The sequence below is a fragment of the Diabrotica virgifera genome, chromosome 9 (assembly GCF_917563875.1).
Source record: "Diabrotica virgifera virgifera chromosome 9, PGI_DIABVI_V3a".
Taxonomy (NCBI): domain Eukaryota; kingdom Metazoa; phylum Arthropoda; class Insecta; order Coleoptera; family Chrysomelidae; genus Diabrotica; species Diabrotica virgifera.
Window position 1 is genome coordinate 10,372,265 of NC_065451.1, and position 22,579 is coordinate 10,394,843.

The 22,579-nt window shown below is 33.7% G+C and overlaps 1 protein-coding gene across 1 annotated transcript in view; it reads left to right on the plus strand.

Moving 5' to 3' along the window:
• Window positions 1–22,579, plus strand: part of LOC114346921 (uncharacterized) — a 151,286-nt gene that overhangs the window by 77,207 nt on the left and 51,500 nt on the right. The window contains exon 4 of the mRNA XM_050662521.1: window positions 3,046–3,177. Coding sequence (XP_050518478.1) covers window positions 3,046–3,177 — 132 coding nt within the window. The remainder of the gene's footprint in view (window positions 1–3,045; window positions 3,178–22,579) is intronic.

Below are 22,579 nucleotides of genomic sequence, written 5' to 3' on the forward strand. Positions count from 1 at the left end.
ATCAGAAGTATTTGTACCAAATCAGTCAAGTAGTTGCTGCGGGAAAATGTCCTAATGATCTGAGCCTTAAAAAACCTGGGAAAATATCACACGCAAGGTGACTGACAGTTGATAATCGGTTGCTTCGATTGTATGTTGGAACTGAATGTCCCAGCCCCCAATTAATTATGTTAGTAAGTTTCATCAAAAGTGTATGCACCAGTTTGATTTTATATAAAACTGTATCCTAGCTCAAAACATTTATGGCGAATGATCCATTATTCACGATTTCTACCAGTTGACCAAAGAAAAATTGTCGATGCTGTTATCCAAAGGAATGCTTATTTTGCCCATCCCGAAAATGTATTACTCGGTATGATGAAAGATGAACGAAAACATATTATACGGGAGCTAGGACTACGCAGAGTGCCGAAAGCTAGAGAAAGTCAGAAAGAAAAAAAGATCCGGAGATTCAAAATACCAACATTAAATTTTAGTGCTGCAGATTATAATGACTTAATTTCTATTTCTGGATTCAAAGTTACGGCTCCTCCTTTGCTAAAACATATTTCGAATGAAAATGTAAGGGATATAATTGATTCTGGGAATTACAACAACATAGAGGTCTTAAACTGCCCTTGTCATATAAAATCCGTGGAAAAAACTGTTAAGTTAGTAACTGAAGCATCAGCTGCTGTTTGTGGACCAGAATCAAGGGATGGCTTTATTCGTTCAAGGTTGCAGTCTAGAAATATTATGCCGTTTTTAACACAAAATCATACTACCAATCTTAAAATATATATTGTATCATAAAACAATTATTTAGATTCAAAGAACTGATGAAAAAATAAATTTTTAAAATTTTATTTTTTTTTGTTATTCCCAAAAATTTAAATTTAATATGGAACCTGAAAATAGGGTCCAATACAAAAAAGATTTCTTACAGTTTTATTATACATCAAAACACAACTTTTTCGTACTAGCTCCATAAAAAATAATGACTTCGAATTTTTCGTTCCACCCTAATGTTTAGGCCTTTATGCAGTGTTTGATTAGACATGTACCACGGGTCATTTGCGATTTGCGATGGTGCGTAGAATTTTAGATTGGGTTCTTTGGATTATTTTTGTATTTGTACGTCCATATAGTTCTGATGACTGTTTTATAAATGAGCAGTTTGTTCTCAATTGACAGTCGAGATTTTCGACCTATCTTCTTCTCTAAGTGCCGTCTCCTAATTGGAAGTTGGATATCATCATCACTATCTTTGCTCTATCTACCGCTGCTCTGAAGAGCTCTACAGAACTGCATTTAAACCAGTCCCTTAAATTCTTCAACCGTGACACTCTCCTTCTTCCTATAATCCTTCCGCCTATTATCTTTACCTGTATTATCAGTCTTAGCATTTCATATCGCTGTCCCCTCATTACGTGTCCCTAATATTGTAACGACCAATAATCAGGGCCGTAACTACCATTGGGGCAACCGCGGCAGTGCCCCTGGGCCCCCGGCCAAGGGGGGCCCCACAGAGGTCTCCTTTTGGTTGGCCGTGCATAGATTTTAATGAGGAAAATAAAAATATTTAATTTAAAAGCCGACATCAACGAAATATTTTCAAATGACACAATTTTAAAAAGACAGTAAATTTTTCACTGGGAAAATTAGTCTTTTCGACTAAAATGCATTTGGAACAGAACAGGGGCCCTGAGACATGAGCTAAGCTGGGACTCCCGAGACCTTAACATAAAGATTTAAATTATTAGTTAGGAAATTAGTTATTTCGGCGTAACAAAACCTAAAATGCCATTGGAAGAGGGGACCCGGGCTAAGCTGGGGCCCCCGAGACCTTTCGTAAACGTAAAGATATACATTGTTGCTGAGGAAATTAGATATTTTGACGAAATAAAAATTAAAATGCAACCGGAGTAGGGGCCCCAGGTCCCAGCCCAACTACTTTGTCTTAACCAATTTTCCCAGACCACATCTTGGTATGTGAAAGGAATCACATGGTACCACATTTTGAAAAGAAGTGTAAGGGTAAGATAGAATCAGCATATTAGGATCAGTCCCACCACTACACTGACCAGCTGCACTGACTGTTTGGATCACATTGCAGTTACTTAAGGCACATTTGCTTGGTAGCAAGCATTTAGGTTTGCTTGGTAGTTCGCTTGGTTATTCGTTCGCTACAAAGTAAGACCATTTACATTGTAGCGTACGAACGCATTCGTTGATGATCCGTCCACAATGTCAGATACAAATGAAGATGTATTCATTAGCGCTGCTAATTTTATAATTATTGCAAGACATTCTGAAAAAAAAAGAAGAGAGTGTGGTGTTCACACAGGAGGGAAAATGCGTTTTCAAGTGGTTAAATATCAAACATTTTTCCGGACCCCCCTTGCGCTGGGGGGTAGGGGGCCCCCAGATTACGTTTGCCCCGGGGCCCCCAACATTGTAGTTACGGCCCTGCCAATAATTGTTGTATTTCGACCTATAAGCCAATTATTTTCTTTCAATTTCAACTCAATTTGTTTCTGCTTTTTTAAAATGTATTCTTTCCAGTTTAATTTAGAATTAAGATGAAGTCCCAGGTATTTGACGATATTGTGTTGGGGTCTATTGACTTGATTAAGGCTAATATTTGTGGATTGGTCTTTCCTCTGTGTGAAAGTCATATGTGTTGACTTAGTTTCATTAGTTTTTATCTTCCATTTCTTTAACCACTGTTCGATTTGGCCTAGGTGTTCTTGAAGTTTTACTACTGCAGCTATTGAATCTTCTTCAGTTGCAAATGTTGCTGTGTCATCATCGAAAGTTCCTATGGTGGTTTGTGGAGAGGTTGGTAAATCCAATGTGTAGGGTATATAACGTAGTGGACCCAGTACACTACCTTGTGGGACTCCTGACTGAATTTGGTTACGGTTTCATAGTTCAACGCCCACTTTAGTTTCCAATTATCTTTGATTTAGATATTATTTGCAAGTCATGAATATTTGGTGGGTAGAAAATTATGAGATATTTTTTTTGTGATTATTTTTTATTATTTTGCGAAATAGTTTGTAGGTAGATAGCTTTTACACCGTGGCATTACTATCGCTTGCACTTGATAAGAATTGGGTATGTTGTTGCGTGTCAACAGTGTTTTTTATTCTCTCAACCAGGGTGGTTGTTAGTTTGTCCAATTTATTAGTGAACGTAAGTAGTACATTACAAACATTTATCTTGGTCTTGATATAGCTGTAACCTTTATAGTCCAGAGAAATAAGGATTTTCTCAGGACACTGAAATATACAGGTAGCTGACTACTTTTTTAGTTATTGCAGACCTGTAGGAAGAAAACCTACCTGTTTCCTGTCTAGAGTTCGCGTCCGTTTTTTAATTATTAACAATTTAGTGCCAAAACGATTTTTTTGCACCTTATTAAAAAGCTGAATACGTCATCTACCCATCTCATCTGTGGTCTTCCTCTCTTTCTTTTATATGTCCATGGTCTCCACTCTGTAATAATTTTATTCCATTTTTCGTCTTTTTGTCTAATCGTATGACCGTCGAATTTCCATTTTAGTTTAGCTGTTTGACGAGTAGCATCTTTAACTTTTGTGATATTTCTTACCCAGGAATTCCTTTTTCTATCTGACAGTCTTACGTTGACCATTTGTCTTTCTTCCATTGCTCTTTGTGTTTTCGCAATTCTGTCCATATTCGCTTTTGTGAACGTCCATGTTTGACATCCATATGTAAGGACCGGAAGAATACATTGGTCGTAGATTTCCGTTTTTAGATATTGAGGGTATTTTTTATTCCTCAATATAAAGCTGAGCTTACCAAACGAGGCCCACGCTAACTTCGTTCGTCTCTTTATTTCTGCTGTTTGGTTGTCTCTATTCAATTTTATTATTTGTCCCAAGTATATGTATTCATTCACTTCCTCTATTTGGTTTTGTTTAACTACGATTCTTAACTCATCCTCTTGATTTGTTATCACTTTTGTTTTGCTGTAGTTCATATTTAATCCAACTTTACTGGCTTCGTGGTCTAGTTGTTGTATCATTATTTGTAGTTGTTCCTTGTCTGTAGCGATAATGACGATATCGTCAGCGTATCTTAGGTGATTTAAGTATTGGCCGTTAATGATGATTCCATATTTTTCCCATTGCATTCGCTTGAAAATGTCTTCTAGAGCTTGGTTGAACAGCTTCGGCGAAATCGTATCTCCCTGTCTAACGCCCCTTTTGATAGGTATGGGGTGTGTATTCTGTTCAAGTTGGATCGTAGTTGTGGCCTTACTGTATATATTAGAGATTAGTTCTGTATACCTGTAATCTACTCTGCTATTGTGTAGTGATTGTTTCACTGCCCAGTGTTCTATGGAGTTGAATGCCTTTTCAAAATCTATAAATGCCATATATATGGGTATTTGGTATTCATTTATTTTCTCAATAAGTAACTTCATTGTCAGTAGGTGATCACATGTACGTAGCCTTTTCTGAATCCTGCCTGTTCTTTGGTCTGATAATTGTCGAATTTAGGGGTTAGTCTGTTGGTTAATATTTTAGTTAACAATTTATACATAACATTAAGCAAGGTAATTGGTCTATAATTTTTCAGATCTTTTTTGTCTCCTTTTTTAAACAATAATAGGGTGATTGCTTCATTCCAATTACTGGGTATGTTTCGTGTACTTAGTATTTTGTTCAATAATAAATGTAAGACTTCCCTTGTAATTTTTCCGCCGTTTTTAATCATCTCCACTGTAATGCCGTCTCTTCCTGGTAATTTATTATTTTTCATTTCTCTCAGGGCTTTCTTTATTTCTGATTTGCTAATCTCTGGTTGTAGGTCAGAGTTAGCATTTTTTATTTTAGTTTTCAATTTTTGAAGAGTTTCTTGTGTCTATATAATCCTTGATGTGACGCAGCCAGGTTATTTATCGTCTACCAGGATCGTGCTTTCCTTTTATTTATTTATCCATATGTTAATAATATTGGTAACAAGTTCACACTTTTGAAATGCTTTTGCACATTACATAATAATTATTTCTGCACTGTGTAAATTAAATAATTAATAATTATCACTAAATTATCATTTTAGAGAATGTTGTTTTGGTTTTTGTTTTATGACGCTAAAATCAATTTAGTTTTGTTGATTTAGTCCAGGAACCGAAGCTTTTCGCCTCGCAATTTTTACAGAATGAATCGATTTGCTTCAAAATTTGAGAATAAGTAGTGGATAGTCCAAGGATCAAAATCTGTATGATGCCGAAAGGCGCTTTTACCATGGGGGTGGTTGCCACCCCATCTCGGGGGTGAAAATTTTTTATTAAATTTTGACCCTAAAAGTTAATAAAAACATTCATTTTAAACACATTTTTTTGATAAAATAGTTTTCGATTTATTCGCTATCGAAAGTGTTAGTTTTATATCTAAAAAATCAATGTTTTTCGATGATATTTATGATTCACTCAATTTTTGCCGTAGAAAATTTTTTTCAATCCAAGTTCTTGGAAATTAAATAACCTACAATTTCATATTTAAACATTTTTTCGTATTTCTGATGCTAATCTTTCTATTCTGAAGAAAATGGCATTTTTTACCAAACTACAAAAATTCGTTATTCGCTTTTGACTTTAGTTTTTTAAAAACTAATCAATTTAAAATCAAGTATATTCAAATGGGAAATAAGCCACAATTTTACCTAAAAATGATTTTATTAACGTTTCGACGCCCAAGTCGGGTGTCGTTGTCAAAATACAAAATAATACTAAATAAACAAAAATGTTGTTGCTTAGTAAAAAATTCTTCTAATAATTTATTTAATCTGACTCATTTATATCGGCAATTCAGACACGTATTATACATTTTAAAGTAGACGACTTAAAGGATATTGCCAATATTGATGAGTTGCGTTCCTGGGACGACTTTACTAAAAGATAGTTCATTCGATTACATGAAATCAATCCCAACTCAAGAATATCCGCCACAAAAATCATAGCATGTGATCTGTCTTTAAAAAGACAACCAAATGCAACGGTGGTACTGAAATTCTCGCGTTAGAGATTCCATAGTAAATCGCGAGGGAAAACCAGGAAAAACCTCGTGATACTATCCCGACATCGCAAGTATTTGGGTTTACATTTAGTTTACTCTCAAAACTAATACCAAATTCTGACTTGATATTTTAAATTTTAAAAAATACTAAAATACTAAATATGTACTAACTCGATATGTTACTGATTTACTAATTGTGGTATTTTCTTTCTATTGACTTCCTCCTTTAGTATGGGTAACCACATCCTACTGCATTCTACCGAGGAATTTGCGACACAATTGGTTTCATTTAGCATAATTAGAGCCGCTTCTTTGATTTTTCTCTTTTTACTATCTGCTTCTTTTAGGACTATACTTGAATCTCTCCACTGAACTCTATGTTCATTATCCCATGCGTGTTGACATATTTGAGATCTATCAAATTCTCTATTTTTTATATAAGACTGATGTTCATTTACTCTAACGTCTAATGGTCTTGACGTTTCACCTATATAAAATTGTTCGCATTCACAAGGTATTTTATAAATACAATTCTTTGTTCTTTCTTGTTCACTGTTAGGTTTAGTTTTATATAGAATAGATCTCAATGTGTTTGTTGTTTTGAATGTTGTTGATATGTTGAATTTATTTCCTATTGTTTTAAGTTTCTCGGATAGTCCTTTTACATATGGTATTGATATTTTCCTCGTATTATTTCTTAGATAAATTATTAGAAGAATTTTTTACTAAGCAACAACATTTTTGTTTATTTAGTATTATTTTGTATTTTGACAACGACACCCGACTTGGGCGTCGAAACGTTAATAAAATCATTTTTAGGTAAAATTGTGGCTTATTTCCCATTTGAATATACTTGATTATAAAAATGCCACAAAAAAATAGCTTCAGAACAACATTAATCAATTTAAGAAAGTCAAACTTCTAGAATATATTGATAATACATAAACAAAGAAGAATAAATAATGGCAATGACTAAAAACACCGTTAACTTACATTATTATGCTTCCAATTGGATTTCTCCTTTTTTTTTTCAAAAAAATATTTTGATTTCTTAACCGTAAGTTTTTAATTTTTTATCTTGGAAAGTTTGGTAAAAAAGGATTTTGTAGGTTTTTATAAGATCTTTGAGCCTATTTATATTAAATGTTTTTAAAATCCTCAGTCGCAAAAAGAGGTGACTTTGAAAGGGTTGGTAAAGGTGGTTTTGCATGTTATTACAAGTTTTAATTGTCAATAGTTCCCTCAATTTCTGCTGTAGGAAAAATTTTTGCAAACCAGGTTGTTGGGAATTAAATAAGCTACAATATCATATTTAAACATTTGTTCGTATCTCTGGTGCCAATCGTTGTATTCTGAAGAAAGGTACATTTATTTCCAAACTACAGAAATTCGTTATTCGCTTTTAACTCCATTTAGTTAAAAACTAATCATTCTATGTCGGTCAAATTTCTAGAACCCATTAATAATACATAAATAAAGAATACCAAATAAGGTCAATTACTAATATTAATTAGGGTAGTAATTAGGGGACTGCTTCCTATCACTTTTTCGCTGAAAAAATAGGAACTGACATTCATTTCAGTATGTCACTTAATATTTGAGCTAGGTTTTTTTTATTTCTGGAGATAGATATTTTTAAATGCTTTAAATTCGTTTGCATAAGTTATCCTCGAAAAAGTATAGTTTTCCCGTCTTTTTACTTTGAAACTACAATATTTAGCATTTGACGAATAAGAGCTAACATATTATAAAGTATAGCTCGATTACTAGTGGTCTTAAAGAAGATTAAAAAAAACGGTTTTGTTTATTTTTTCAAAATGTACATTTTTGTTGAGTAAAGTTGTTTTGATAAAACGAAAACTTCTGGAGTCATTAGCAGAAAACTTATTAAAAACATTGATTTTTTCGATATAAAACTAACACTTTCGCTAGCGAATAAATCGAAAACTATTAATTTTATCAAAAAAATGTATAGAACGTTTTTTGCTTAGAATGAATGTTTTTACCAATTCTTTGGTCAAAATATAATAAAAAATTTCCATTCCCCAGATGGGGTGGCAATCACCCCCATGCCCATGGCGCATCATATAGATTTTGATCCTTGGACTATCCACTACTTATTCTCAAATTTTCAAGCAAATCTATCCATTCTGTAAAAATTGCGAGGTTTTGTACTATTTGAAGCTTCATTACTTGGACCAATTCAACAGATAGCAACAAGATTAAAAAAAGTTTCCAACTAATAAATTTCTTAAAGTCATTAATGTTACTACCAGTAATCACGAGTTAATAGAAAATACGTTGTGGTTATCAACAAATAAAATTCACATAAAATTAAATTTTAGCACGTTTTCAACATAGAATAATTATTTTAAAATTACTTAGGTAGTACTTAATGAGGTTTTTCGTTTATTTGTTTGTTATTGTTCACAGATTTTTTTTAAATAATATGTGTACTTAAAACACTACTAAAATACACACAAAAATCAAATTTTCTTTATAACCTGGCTATATTATCTATTTTGAATTTTGACGTGACTACTCTTCTCCAAATTATCCTGGATCATTGCATGATCCGACAATGATCTCTTTTTCTCTCTTGTCGTGTTTCCATTACTTTGGATCTCGATTTCCTCCAATACTCCTAAGCCATTTTCTTTTTAGGCTCTATCTTCAGCTGCTTTAAGGGTTTCGTAGAATGAGTGGCCGCTGAATTTTGAATTTGGTCGGACCATCTGGTTGATGACTGCTTTCTTGATGGCTGAGCCATTTGAATACACGAAAATATTAAAATGCCGATCGTTGCGGTCCGTTCCGTAGCGGGCCGTTCCGTATAAGTGGACGCCGGCCTTTATTAGAACTTCTGCTTCGCAGTTACCAGCGTTAGTTATACTAGATCCGAGATAGTTGAAGCTGTCTACTAACTGGTATTCCTGCAAGTGGATACTCAGCTGAATAGTGTTGAATATGCCTATCACCAATATTATCGTCTTGTCTCTGTTATTTTTAAGACCAATTTTAATGCTTTCCAAGTAAACCTTCGTAGCAGATCTAGTATTTCTTGTTATTTGCTTCTATAAGTGTGGTGTCATCAGCAAATCCTAAATTGGAGCATTTTCTACCAGCCATCATTACTCCATCAACTTACTCTTCTAAAGCCATCTTCATGACATTAGCATGCTACCTTCAAAACGTTTCCTCACTTTTTCTTTATCTTAGAGGATCGCAGAGAAAATGTCGTCTGACCTCGGACCACATGTATAGTGTTTTTGTTCCTGTTGCATTTCTGCTTGCAGTTCTTTTTCTGCGTTGACTAGTGTGTTTGTTGCCACTATGTGTTTAGTTGTTGGTTCCTTTATAAGTATCGTTTTATTCAGTGAGCGGCTACTGCCATTGCTTGTCTTAACAGTTACCAATAGCAACATACCACCACCATTGGCTCTACAACTCTTAGAGGATCTTGGCCTGTTCTAGGATCAGCTTCCATGTCTTCCTATCATTCGCCTCGGTTTTCGAGGTCGGACTAAAGATTAATATTAACAAGACGCAAATAATGACAAATCTGGTGCTAAATCGTAATATTGTTGTTGATTGAATGAATATTGAGCAGACTGCATCTTATAAGTACTTTGGGGCATGAAATTCGGTTGGGAAGAGATAACCAGACGTGTGAGCCTGAAAAGGAAATTCTTTGACCAGTGTGTGTTGCCTGTACTCACTTATGGGGCGGAAACATTAACACTCACAAAAAAGGTAGTGAACAAGATTCGCATAACTCAGAGGGCTATGGAGCGCCAGATGTTGGGTGTCCCCCTGAGGGACCGAATCCCAAACGAAGAAATACGTCGTAAAATAAAAACAACAGACGCCGTCGAAAGAATCGCGTCGCTCAAGTGGAATTGGGCAGGATACGTCGCCAGATTGTGAGACAACCGATGGACAAAACGTATTGTCGAGTGGAGGCCACGAGAAGAAGCACTACGGAGCATAGGACGACCACCAACCAGATGGGCTGACTATTTGAAGCGTATTGTCGGCAACTGGATGCAAGCCGCACAAAACAGAGAAAGATGGAAAGAGCTGAGGGAGACCTATGTCCAGCAGTGGACGAGTACGGGTTGATGATGATGATGAACACCCGTAAGTCGTCTTCCACCTGGTCCTCACCCTGTATTCGATTATCGAAGTAGATGTTTTCGTTGGTTTGTATGATATTGATTGGTATGTTTCTTCTATACAGCAGGTGTAAGACGTCTTCGACTTGAATGCGATCGAAAGCCTTTGTCAGGTCTTTAAAACATAGACCTTTCGCGTATCAACACTCAAAAATACTGTTTTAATTTTTTACTTTCTTTTAAGAATCGTAGCAAAATGTTCAAAATCGCTCTATGTGCCGCCATATTGGCGATAGCCTATGCCCAGGATGGTATCGTCTACCTAATGGATCCTTCTGGAATGAGCGGAGTCACTGGCACCGTTAGATTCGTAAAACTACCAACTGGCATTAATGTCATAGGTGACATCCGCGGCCTGAAACCAGGAAAACACGGATTCCACATCCATCAAGAAGGCCATGTCAGGGCTTGTTCAAGTAAGTACATTATATCCGGTCCAAAGTCATCTAGCATGATAAATTATGTACATAGTGATTGAAAAGCTGCTTTAACCTATTAGATTTAAAAAGTGGTATTGGTAATGTTGGTAGTGGTACTAAGGGTAGTTTTGGTAATACTGGTAATGGTGTTAAGAGGAAACAGTAGCGATCAACAGGTAGCGAAAACGAGTTCCAAGATTACGGCTGTAATTTTGAATATTTTTTCGAGATATTTGGCACACGTATTCGTAATATAATAAAGAATGGCGGTACAGAGCCCAATTTGAAAAATATATTAATATGTGGAAATTACTCTGTAATTAAATACAATATTAAAAAAACGAGCCTGTACCGCCATTAAGAAGAACAAAAAATACACTTTCTTCAAATAAACTTTTTTATCCGATGCCTAGATTTTGTGTCATTTTGGAACTACTAAAATTTTTTATTTCATTAGTAGTTCCAAAATGACACAAAATCTAGGTATCGGATAAAAAAGTTTATTTAAAGAAAGTGTATTTTTTTGTTCTTCTTAATGGCGGTACAGGCTCGTTTTTTTAATATTGTATTAATTTACAGAGCAATTTCCACATACTAATATATTTTTCAAATTGGGCTCTGTACCGCCATTCTTTATTATATTACGGATACGTGTGCCAAATATCTCGAAAAAATATTCAAAATTACAGCCGCAATCTTGGATCGCGTTTTGGCTACCTGTTGATCGCTACTGTATCACCTTAATAGTAGCATGAATTTTATTTTTGTGAACATGTGCATAAACATCAATTTAGATATTTATAGAATAAAGGAAAAAAGTAGGTACCGAGTCACAGTACATAGTAATAATTTGTAAGGCAGTGGCGGCTCGTCAGAGGAGGCAAGGGAGGCTCAGCATCCCCATAAATTTTTTACACACTCTACACTGTTTTGTTTATCATGAATCGCGAAAACAATAAGCACTCTCACTATTATACAACGTGTAAATTCCATATTATCACTAATTATCCATACGTACGGAGCATTAGCATTAGAACGCATGATCGCGTCTCAGTTTTATTAAATATTATTGTAGGCAGGACCCTGGGTTATCCCGAGATGCATGGACGGAGCCGAGAAGCCCAGCAATCTCCGTTGCTAATGCTCCGTGCAGCGCAACAGGCGTTTAAGGAGACCCAGTCTCAACAGTGGCATCTACGGCGCCATCACACGCTGCCCGGAGATATACCAAGGGAGGCAGAGTAGCTTCTCGGCTCCGTTGCGTGGTTGCGTGCGTCTCGGGACAACGAATTTTAGGGTCCTGACTAAAAATGAAAAATCTAAAAGTGCGAATTTTGTTATGAAATTTGGTATGTGGGGTTATAATAATATTTGGAACAACTTGCTCAAATAACGTTTTCCGATATCTCTAACTCAAAGCAAAATATCGGTAATTTATCATGTTTTTGAATTCGCAGTAGGCCGCGTTTAGAATTAAAAATATTCAGTTGAGTATCTTAAAAAATTTGAAGCTTCATTATGTATGGACTGCAAAACTTCAAATCTGTATTTATTTTGATATGCATAGGTATCTATTTACAAATAGATGGAATTGTTAACAAATAAACGACACAAACTTTGGTATTAAACTTTTACAATTAGACAAACTATTTTTAAAATGATATGATATCATGAAATTATGAATTAGGATGATATTATGAAATGTAAATAAAAAATGGTGAAAAAATGGAGCCTTAAATTATATTTTTTGGCGCATTTTTTTGCTAGTGCAAATTTGTCTAGATATTTTACAGTTAGGTATAGCTTCCCCTATCGTAAAAATCACGAGCCGCCACTGTTGTAAGGTACTAACCGCAATATTACAATGGAAGTCGATAAAAAGACGAAAAATAGGAGGTGGTTGGATGACGTGGAGGACGGCCTGAAAACTGTGATATTAAAACATTGGAGGAGAAGGGTACAAGAGAAGTCTAAATAGAAGGACACAGTCATACAGGCACAGATGCATCCAGGGTAATGATGCTAAAAGAAAAAGAAGAGGAAGACTAACCACATGGGTTGTACCGTTTTGAAACACACGATTGACTTAGGATCGTGAAGAGGTCGATCTTAGCTAAAGTAACTCCTCTTCACCACCACAAAGACAATTGTGGAGATCCCTACCCTATCTACCGTTTCCAGGAGATAGATCGACTAATAAGATAAACACTGGTAGCAATGGGAGATCAAAGCATAACACAAAAATTTAGAAAAAAAAGAGTGTTTCTTTCAGAACGAAATATTCAAACGTTCATAGTTACAAGTAGTAGGGATATCGATAAGAAAATTAATTGATATATACATAAATATTGAAATGTTGGGATACCAGGGGTATCGCAAACTTAGTAGAAAAACAGAAATGAAAAAGTAGAAATCTAGAGCCAATTTTGGTCTTTAGAATAAAACCTAAAGAAGAAACATACATATTATAGTCCAGAAAGCCACTGCGCTTCCGCTAGGAAAAATATTCCGATTCTGATTTTTTGCACAATCTTACTCAAAAAGGACACCTTTTAACAAATTTGCATGTTGCCAGGTCCAAAAGTGGGTCAAAATTTTTTTAAACGTTTTTTTTTGTTTTTTTCCTAAAAGTATTTTTTGCATCGAACAAAGTTTGTTTAGGTTTCTTGGATCATTTCAAACAGAAAAGATATTTACATCCTATATTTTATTGAATTTTTTAATTGTCCGCAAAAATAAGGTATAGTTTCATAAGGCTTCCCTATACCTATGTACAGAGTGTTTAAAAGAAGGCTTATTCTCAAGTTATTTACGAAATTATAAAAACATTACTTTTACATATAAATAGTTGGATATTGTTTGAATGTATTCCATGATTAATTATTACACATTTGTCTACAGGGTGTTCAAAATTTACAGTTTCATTAGTGGAGTATTTAATGTGTCGTATGATGCTTATTTTAAATGGAACACCATGTATATTAATAAATAATTATACTAAACAAATTTACCTCTTTCGAATGGTATATGGATGTCCTATACCTAGGTGTCATAGTTTTTGCGTAATTTACAATTATTTAAATTCTTAATCTGTAAATCGATTTTAAAACAAAAGATGAAGTTAATTAATGTCATTGTATGACATTGTCATTTTATGACAATACGATCTGGTAACTGTCTTATAATTAATGCATTCCATGCTTGATTATTACACATTTATTTACAGGGTGTTCAAAATTTACAGTTTCATTATTGGATTATTCAATGTAGCATAATATGATGGTTATTTTATTAGAACACCATGTATATTAATCAAGGATTATACTAAACACAGGTTGTTCCTCTTTCGTATGGTATATATAATATGTTCTATAACTAGGAGTCATAGTTTTTGCGTAATTTACAATTTTCTTAAACAGTACATCGATATTAAAAATATTTATAGTCACTCTCGATTTTTAAATCCATCATCTTGGCATAGTTGTTATAGAGTGTAGTTGTAAATAAATATTATGTAAATATATTTTTATTTGCTGATTTGTAAAGTAAATTTTTTCGTTATTAAGTAATAATATTAAGAAAATAACTAAATATAAAATGAACCACAACTTACTATAAGTAAAAAATTATCAGTTATGTAATACATGTTCAAAATGTTTATACAACAAGCGATTTTAAATGATTTGTTTACATTATTTAACATAGATGGTGTTATAGACGCAAAAGCGTTCGAAATTCTTAATTTCATAAAAATATCATCTGAAGTAGTAGGGTAGGAAGTGTAGCATTTACAATATTTTTAATATAACCCCCTTTAAAAAAATTCATCTTGGTCAATCCTGGTGACCTAGGTGGCCAAATGTATGGACCGAATCTATCGATCCATTTATTTCTAAATTTTATGTTGAAGTTGTTCTTAACATCACGTCAAAAATAAGCAGGAGCTCCGTCCAATTGGAGCCACATGTTTGTTCGCACGCTAAGTGGAAGGTTTTAAGAAGGATCCAAAAAACTTGTTTTAAGAAATTTAAAAAAGCTGCTCTATTCAGATTTTCGTCAAAAATATGGATCGATAACGTACTCGCTCAGAATACTGCCTCAAACATTAACACTTCATCGGTGGTGGTGATCAACAGTAAAATGTTTGTTTACTGTATCATAATAAAATGAAAGCTGTGTCTATTAACTAGACGATTATTATGAAAAGTAGGTAGATTCGTCTGTACACAATACATCCTTAAAAAAAATCAGGATCTTCTCCAAATTCTTAAGTCTATAAGCGAAAAGTTAAACGTTCCTGTTCTGTCTAATGCTGGTGTAGTTGAGTTTTATACGGATGATAGTGGTTTTTCTTATGTATTCTACATACACTCGTTTGACTGATTTCCAATTGACTCGAAATTTTTCACGTACATACTAGTATTTGGGTTTTCCGTAACAGAAAGCAGGACATCAAGTTCGTTGACGTCATTAAAAATAAATGGTTTATTTTAATTTAACTTTTCGTACCTATGCAACATTACCAGTAGCAAGGAATCTATCGAGAAATATCTCAAAAACGTCTTTTTTGGGTGTCTTCTATCAGGATACCTTTAAGCGTAAACTTTAGAAGCTAAGAGACAATTTCCCCAATGAAAAGTAGCATTTCTACTCTTTCATAGATATATTCATTTAGGAACAATTAAATTTGAATGTCTCTGCCAAAGCCATTTTTAAGTGAAAAAAATTTGAATATCATACACCGATGTTTATAGTTTTGATAATTACCAGACCGTACTGTCATAAACTGACAATGTCATACAATGACATTAATTAACTACATCTTTTGTTTTAAAATCGATTTACAGATTAAGAATTTAAATAATTGTAAATTACGCAAAAACTATGACACCTAGGTATAGGAAGGACATCCACATACCATTCGAAAGAGGTAAATTTGTTTAGTATAATTATTTATTAATATACATGGTGTTTCATTTAAAACAAGCATCATATGACACATTGAATACTCCACTAATGAAACTGTATATTTTGAACACCCTGTAAACAAATGTGTAATAATTAATCATGAAATACATTCAAGCAATATCCAACTATTTATATGTAAAAGTAATGTTTTTACAATTTAGTAAATAACTTGAGAATAAGCCTTCTTTTAAAACTTTACATTTCAAGAAAAGTCAACATAACTCTGTACATAGGTATAGGGAAGCCTTATGTAACTATACTTTATTTTTTGCGGACAATTAAAAAATTCAATAAAATATAGGGTGTTCCATAAGAAAAAATATAACTTTGATACGCCACCATTTATTGGGACACCCTGTACATTTCAAAATAATTTTAAAATGTAGCTTTTATCTGCGGCATCTGCTAAATAAAAGACTAAGTTTTTCAACCTAATAAAAATATTTGTAAATTAAATATTTTTAAAAGATTTTTAAGAGATGGATATGTCGAAGATTTTTACCTGGGCCAGAGAAAAGCAGCCTATGCAGTCTCTGATGAACCTCTAAAAAGAGGTGAAATCGTCGATAAGAGTGCTGGCTGCACTCTCTGATCTGAGTAAAAATTAAGACAGTTTTGGTTTCGCACCGCAACTGAATGAATAAAAATGGTATACATTTTTATTTTTATTAGTATTACTCCTATAGAGTAACTAGGTCCATTTTCCGCTGGAACTTTACCACGCTGCAGACGGGGGTTGTGAATTGCATAGTGTAGAATTCCTTCCCCTTAGTCTTCACTGCAGCATCCATGTGCTTGCATATTGTAGAAGCCTTGGAGGTTGTCACCAGGAAATGGGCCAATAAAGTTTTTCAATTAAAAATCTTTTAAAAATATTTAATTTACAAATATTTTTATTAGGTTGAAAAACTTAGTCTTTTAATCCAATTTAAATTTTTTTCAAATCTTTTACCGTTGTTCTGAAGCTATTTCTTTGTGGCATTTTTATGATTAATTATTTATATGGGAAATAAGCCACAATTAAAATGAAAAAAATAATTTTATTAACGTTTCGACGCCCAAATCGGGTGCCGTTGTCAAAATACAAAATATTACTAAAATAAACTAAAGTGTTGTTGCTAAGCAAAAAAAATTCTTCTAATAATTTATTTAATCTCACTCATTTATATTTATATTTTAGTTTATTTTAGTAATATTTTGTATTTTGACAACGGCACCCGATTTGGGCGTCGAAACGTTAATAAAATTATTTTTTTCATTTTAATTGTGGCTTATTTCCCATATAAATAATTAAATCTTTTACCATTTCGCTATAATCTTCCGTCGCGTTAGTGGTGACTCACCCTGTATATGTAACATGCGTAAATAATAATATGTGCGGAAAAATATTTCGATTCAATTTTTTTTTCACCATCTTGCTTGAAAATATCCCCTCTTAACAAATTTGTATGTTGCCTGGATCAAAAATTGGTTATGTGTTGCCTAGCGATGTAAAACGTTTATAGACGATGCTATAATAGATAGAGACCTCAGAGAAGCTGACTGATAGAATAGGTGCTGTGGGACAAAGGAAATGGTATAAGCACACGAGATGCATTGTTCGGCTTGAACGTGCTGGTCCAGATATGCATGGACATGAATCAGGATATGTACTTATGTTTTGTAGACTTTGAAAAGGCATTTGATAAAGTTCAACATAAAAAGCTTGTAGATATATTAAAAAGCAAAAATAATTGACAGTCGTGACATGAAAATTATATCTAATATACAGGGTGTCCCGAAAAGATTGGTCATAAATTATACCACACATTCTGGGGTCAAAAATAGTTCGGTTGAACCTAACTTACCTTAGTACAAATGTGCTTATAAAAAAAGTTACAGCCCTTTGAAGTTACAAAATTAAAATCGATTTTTTTCAATATACCGAAAACTATTAGAGGTTTTTTATTGAAAATGGACATGTATCATTCTTATGGCAGGAGCGAGATTGGAGATTTTTTATTGAAAATAGACATGTATCATTTTTATGGCAGGAGCATCTTAAAACAAAATTATAGTAAAATTTGTCCACCCCATAAAATTTTATGGGGGTTTTGTTCCCTTTAACCCCCCCCCCCCCCCAAACTTTTGTGTGCCTTCCAATTAATTCATTATTGTGGTACCATTAGTTAAACACAACGTTTTTAAAACTTTTTTGTCTCTTAGTATTTTTTCGATAAGATAGTTTTTATCGAGATGCGGCTTATTTTTTAATATATTTACATAAAAATTGTATGGGGGTTTCGTTCCTTTAAACCCCCCAAATATTTGTGTACGTTCCAATTAAACTATTATTGTGGTACCATTAGTTAAACACAGTGTTTTTAAAACTTTTTTGCCTCTGAGTCTTTTTTTGATAAGTCACCTTTTATCGAGATGGTGGCTTCTTTTTCAAAATATACCTAAAAATGTTAGGTATAAATAAATTTTCAGATTATTAGCAGGTGTCTGTAATCATACTTAACCATATACAATATGCATGTATATACAATATACATATGTGGTGGATTCGACAAATATTCAAAATATCTCGATAAATACTGGCTTATCAAAAAAGTACTAAGAGGCAAAAAAGTTTTAAAAACCTTGCGTTTAACTAATGGTGTCACAATAATAATTTAATTGGAACGCACACAAAAGTTTGGGGTGGGGGGGTTAAGGGAACAAAACCCCCATAAAATTTTTATGGAGTGCACAAATTTCACTTTAACTTTTTTTAAGATGTTACTGCCAGAAAAATTCCACATGTTTTATTTTCAATAAAAAATCTCTTAGAGTTTTCGATATATGAAAAAAAATCGATTTTCATTTTGTAACTACAAAGGGCTGTAACTTTTTTTGTGTGCACTATTGTATATAGGTATGTGAGGTTCAATCAACCTATTTTTGACCCCAGAATCTGTGGTATAATTTATGACTAACCTTTTCGGGACACCCTGTATATTGGAATCAACTGCCAAGATAAGGGTTGACAACCAGGACACCTAAGATATCAAAATACAGAGAGGAGTCCGTCAGGGTTGCGTGCTGTCTCCACTACTTTTCAATGTCTACAGTGAAGCGGTATTTCAAGAAGCGCTCTCAGATTCAATAGAAGGTATATCTATCAATGGTTTAAACAGGTAAGTTTTAAACAACTTACGTTTTGCAGACGATACAGTAATAATAAAGGATAACAACAATGATTTACAGAACGTAATGCAACGCCTTAATGAACGCTGTCATGAGTACGGACTGAAGATGAATTTAAAGAAAACTAAATGCATGATAATAACTAAATCAGTACACGCAAATATCCAATTAACTATTGAAGATACTGTGATTGAGAGTGTGGATAACTACAAATACTTAGGAACATGGATAACATCAAATGTAGACCAAAATAAAGAAATTAAGACACGTATTGAAATACCACGTGCATCATTCATTAAACTTAAAAAGTTTTTTTGTTGTCGGGATATAAGGTTAGAACTACGCCTAAGGATGCTCCGATGTTACGTGTTCTCTACTCTTCTTTATGGCTTGAAAGCGTGGACGTTGAAACAAGTCCATTTGAATAAGTTGGCCGCCTTTGAATTTTGGTGTTACAGAAGAATCCTACGAATATCATGGATTCAAAGAAGGTCGAACGTGGAAGTAACTAGAAGGATAGGAAATCAACCGGAAATAATACTAACTATCAAAAGACGAAAACTTGAGCACTTGGGGCATGTGATGAGAGGTCAAAAATACTCATTATTACAACTTATTATGCAAGGCAAAATCCGAGGAAAGCGAAATGTGGGAAGACGAAGAACATCCTGGCTTAAGAACTTACGGGAATGGTTCGAATGCTGTAGTGCAGAGCTATTTAGAGCGGCAGTCAACAGGGTCCGCATTGCCATGATGATTTCCAACCTTCGATAGAAGATGGAACTTAAAGAAGAAGAAGTGACAAAGGACGAGGAGGAGGAGAACGAAGGGAAACGTGTTCATAAATCCTAGCTCAAAAAACACTGGCTACCAGTGGCAGTGACCATGCGACTGGTGGCCAATGTTCTTGGAGGACAACGCATTTTAAGCAAAAATAGAAGACAACTTGCATCTAATAATCACATTGTTTATGTTTACAGATTTTTTATTTCCATTTTAAACAGTAATCTATTAATCGAAGACCCTTGCAATCCCATTTAGACCAGGGCGCATCTGTAAAAATATTAGTACATTTGGACGTTGAGAGGTGACTCAAATTTTTTTGCAGAAATTGCTTGAAAATAACTCAAATAATAATATTTGAGTTATCCTCCCTCTCAAAAAGGTCCGGAACATTGTTTAAATAATCAAAATGTCAAAAAAATGAAGGAACAATTCCATTTTTTTCTTGGTTTTTTAATTATAACTTTAAAAGTATTCATTTCCGAGAAAAGTTGTACTGACATAAGAGTTGCGTAATTAAATTTCCTACAATATAGAATTGGTTAATAATTTAAAAAATAGTCACCCTTGTTGTAAAATAGCAATAATTGCGAAAAAACAATACAAAAACAAGTATTCGCATGTTATGTTTTTCAACCATTTATGCCACACTTAGGACCTTCATATTTCACCCAGAAAAACTTTATGATACAGTAAAACATAACTGTAAATGTCATTAAGATCGGTTCAATATATTTTGTAAAATACATTTTGCAATCCAGCTTTCGCAAAAAGAATTCATTTTTTCAAAATATTACAGGACTGAAAATAAAGCAGGTAGCAAGTTGAAATTTTTTTTGCGTATAGAAGTGTACTGTACCTTTCATTTGCAATTTGCAAAATTAAAATCGATTAACTACCACGGCGTCAGGAATTTTTTTAAATAAACATTAATTATTGGTGCTACACGCAGGACAGCGGATAGTTTGCTCTGATTGGGCATTCCAATGACCTTTGATAATGATTGATACAGTTTAATTTTTATTATATTTCGAATGAAAGAACTAAAAGTACTATTTTTGTGATGAAATTTGGTATATGGGGTTAGAATATTATTTGGAATAACTTGTTCAAATAACTTTTTTCCGATATCTCTAACGCGAAGCAAAATAGCAAAGTAAACAGAACAGTGTAGCACGTGTAAAAAATTTATGGGGAGGCAAAGCCTCCCTTGCCTCCTCTGACCAGCCGCCACTGGACCTGTCCAAATAGAATTCAAAGGGGAATTGCTTTCACAAGATATTTTATAGATGCAGTTTTTGGATCTTTCTTGTTTCTTGTGTGTTGTTGACAAATAATTTCATAACAAAATTTTCTGTAGGAGTGCTAGTTTACGAGATTCAGCGTGAAACCCCTTTGTTACCCCTTATTCCAAGATGGGGATGGCGACCCCACAAACTTCCACTTAAGCTTACATATACATCCTCCCCAACACATCAAAAAATGAAATTGCGTCATCTGAAAAATGCTAAGACTTAAAAATGTAACATTTCAATGGAGTGAAAATAATATTCGATTATTGCGATTTTTCGGTGATTTACGGTGATCATGAAGCCTCCTTAAAAGTTGATATTATCGCTGGTTAATAATTTAGATACATAAATATTATATGAAAATCAGATTAAGATACTTACACGTTTTCGTGACAAGACATATCCTAACGCGACAGTTCGTAATCCCACAAATTGGAACGGACAAGTCGTAATGCCATCAAATTATAACGGTAACACTTCGTAACACCGACAATTCGTAATCACAAAATTAGTAATCGCAAAACATAACCTGCCATAATTAACATATTTACGTTGTCCGACTAAAGAAACGAGGCTGTAAATTTGTCGGACAAGAGATCGACAATCTGTAGTAATTAATTATCAATACTTTCAATTGAAAATTAAGAGTTTTATAATAACAAAACTGTACCACGCTAAAGTGACATCTTGCTGGCGTCGAACTCAATGATCGCGCCCTCTTTTTGTCCGACAAAAATATTTTTTTTTTGTTCTAACGCATAATCTTGATTAAAATTAAAAATTATAGTGTTGCAATCACAAAACCTAACCGCACTAGAGCTACAGGTTTAGGCGTGTGGCGTGCGGAAACCAGCGGCGGATCCAGCATCGTTACGAGGGGGGGCCGATTGGCTAAAATGAAAATCGGATCGAAGAAATGACAAATACCTGTTCATTAATTTTTAAAAATCGATCGAATGACACCAAATACGACCCCCTACTCCAACCCCTGGAGGTGGGGTGGAGCTCAATTTAAAATCGTAAATGGAAACCCCCAGTTTTTATTGCAGATTTGGATTCCTTACGTAAAAGTAAGCAACTTTTATTCGAGACATTTTTTCTATTCTATAGAAATAGAATAATATAGAAATAGTCTGTCTCGAGAAATACACTTCCAAATGAAAAACTAAAAAACACATGTTTAATATTTTTCAAAAACCTATCGAATGACACCGTGTCGTGTTTGGTGGCATTCGATATTTGATAGGATTTTGAAAAATATTCAACTTGTGTTTTTTGTTTTTTCATTTGAGAGTGTGTTTCTATAGATATTAAACAATTTCGTTTTTCCGATTATAGCGCCATCTATCCAGAATTCGAAAAAATGTCTCGAATAAAAGTTGCTTACTTTTACTTAAGGAATCCAAATCTGCAATTAAAACTGGGGGTCTACATTAAATATTTTAAAGTTACCCCCATCCCACTTCCAGGGGGTCGTGCTTGGTATCATTTGATAGATTTTTAAAAATTATTGAACACATATTTTTCATTTTTTTCGATCCGATGTTCATTTCGCGAAGTATTCAACGGTTCCGCTACTTTTTGGTTGGGACACCGTAATATAAAGTTGATGAAATAAAAATAAATATATTTAGTGAATTATCATTAAAATTTAAAAAACGTACAAAATGAGACTTTAGAAGTTAACCACTTACAGTAGTTTCAGAAATGTATTAATGAATTAACCGAATGTAATTTTCAAA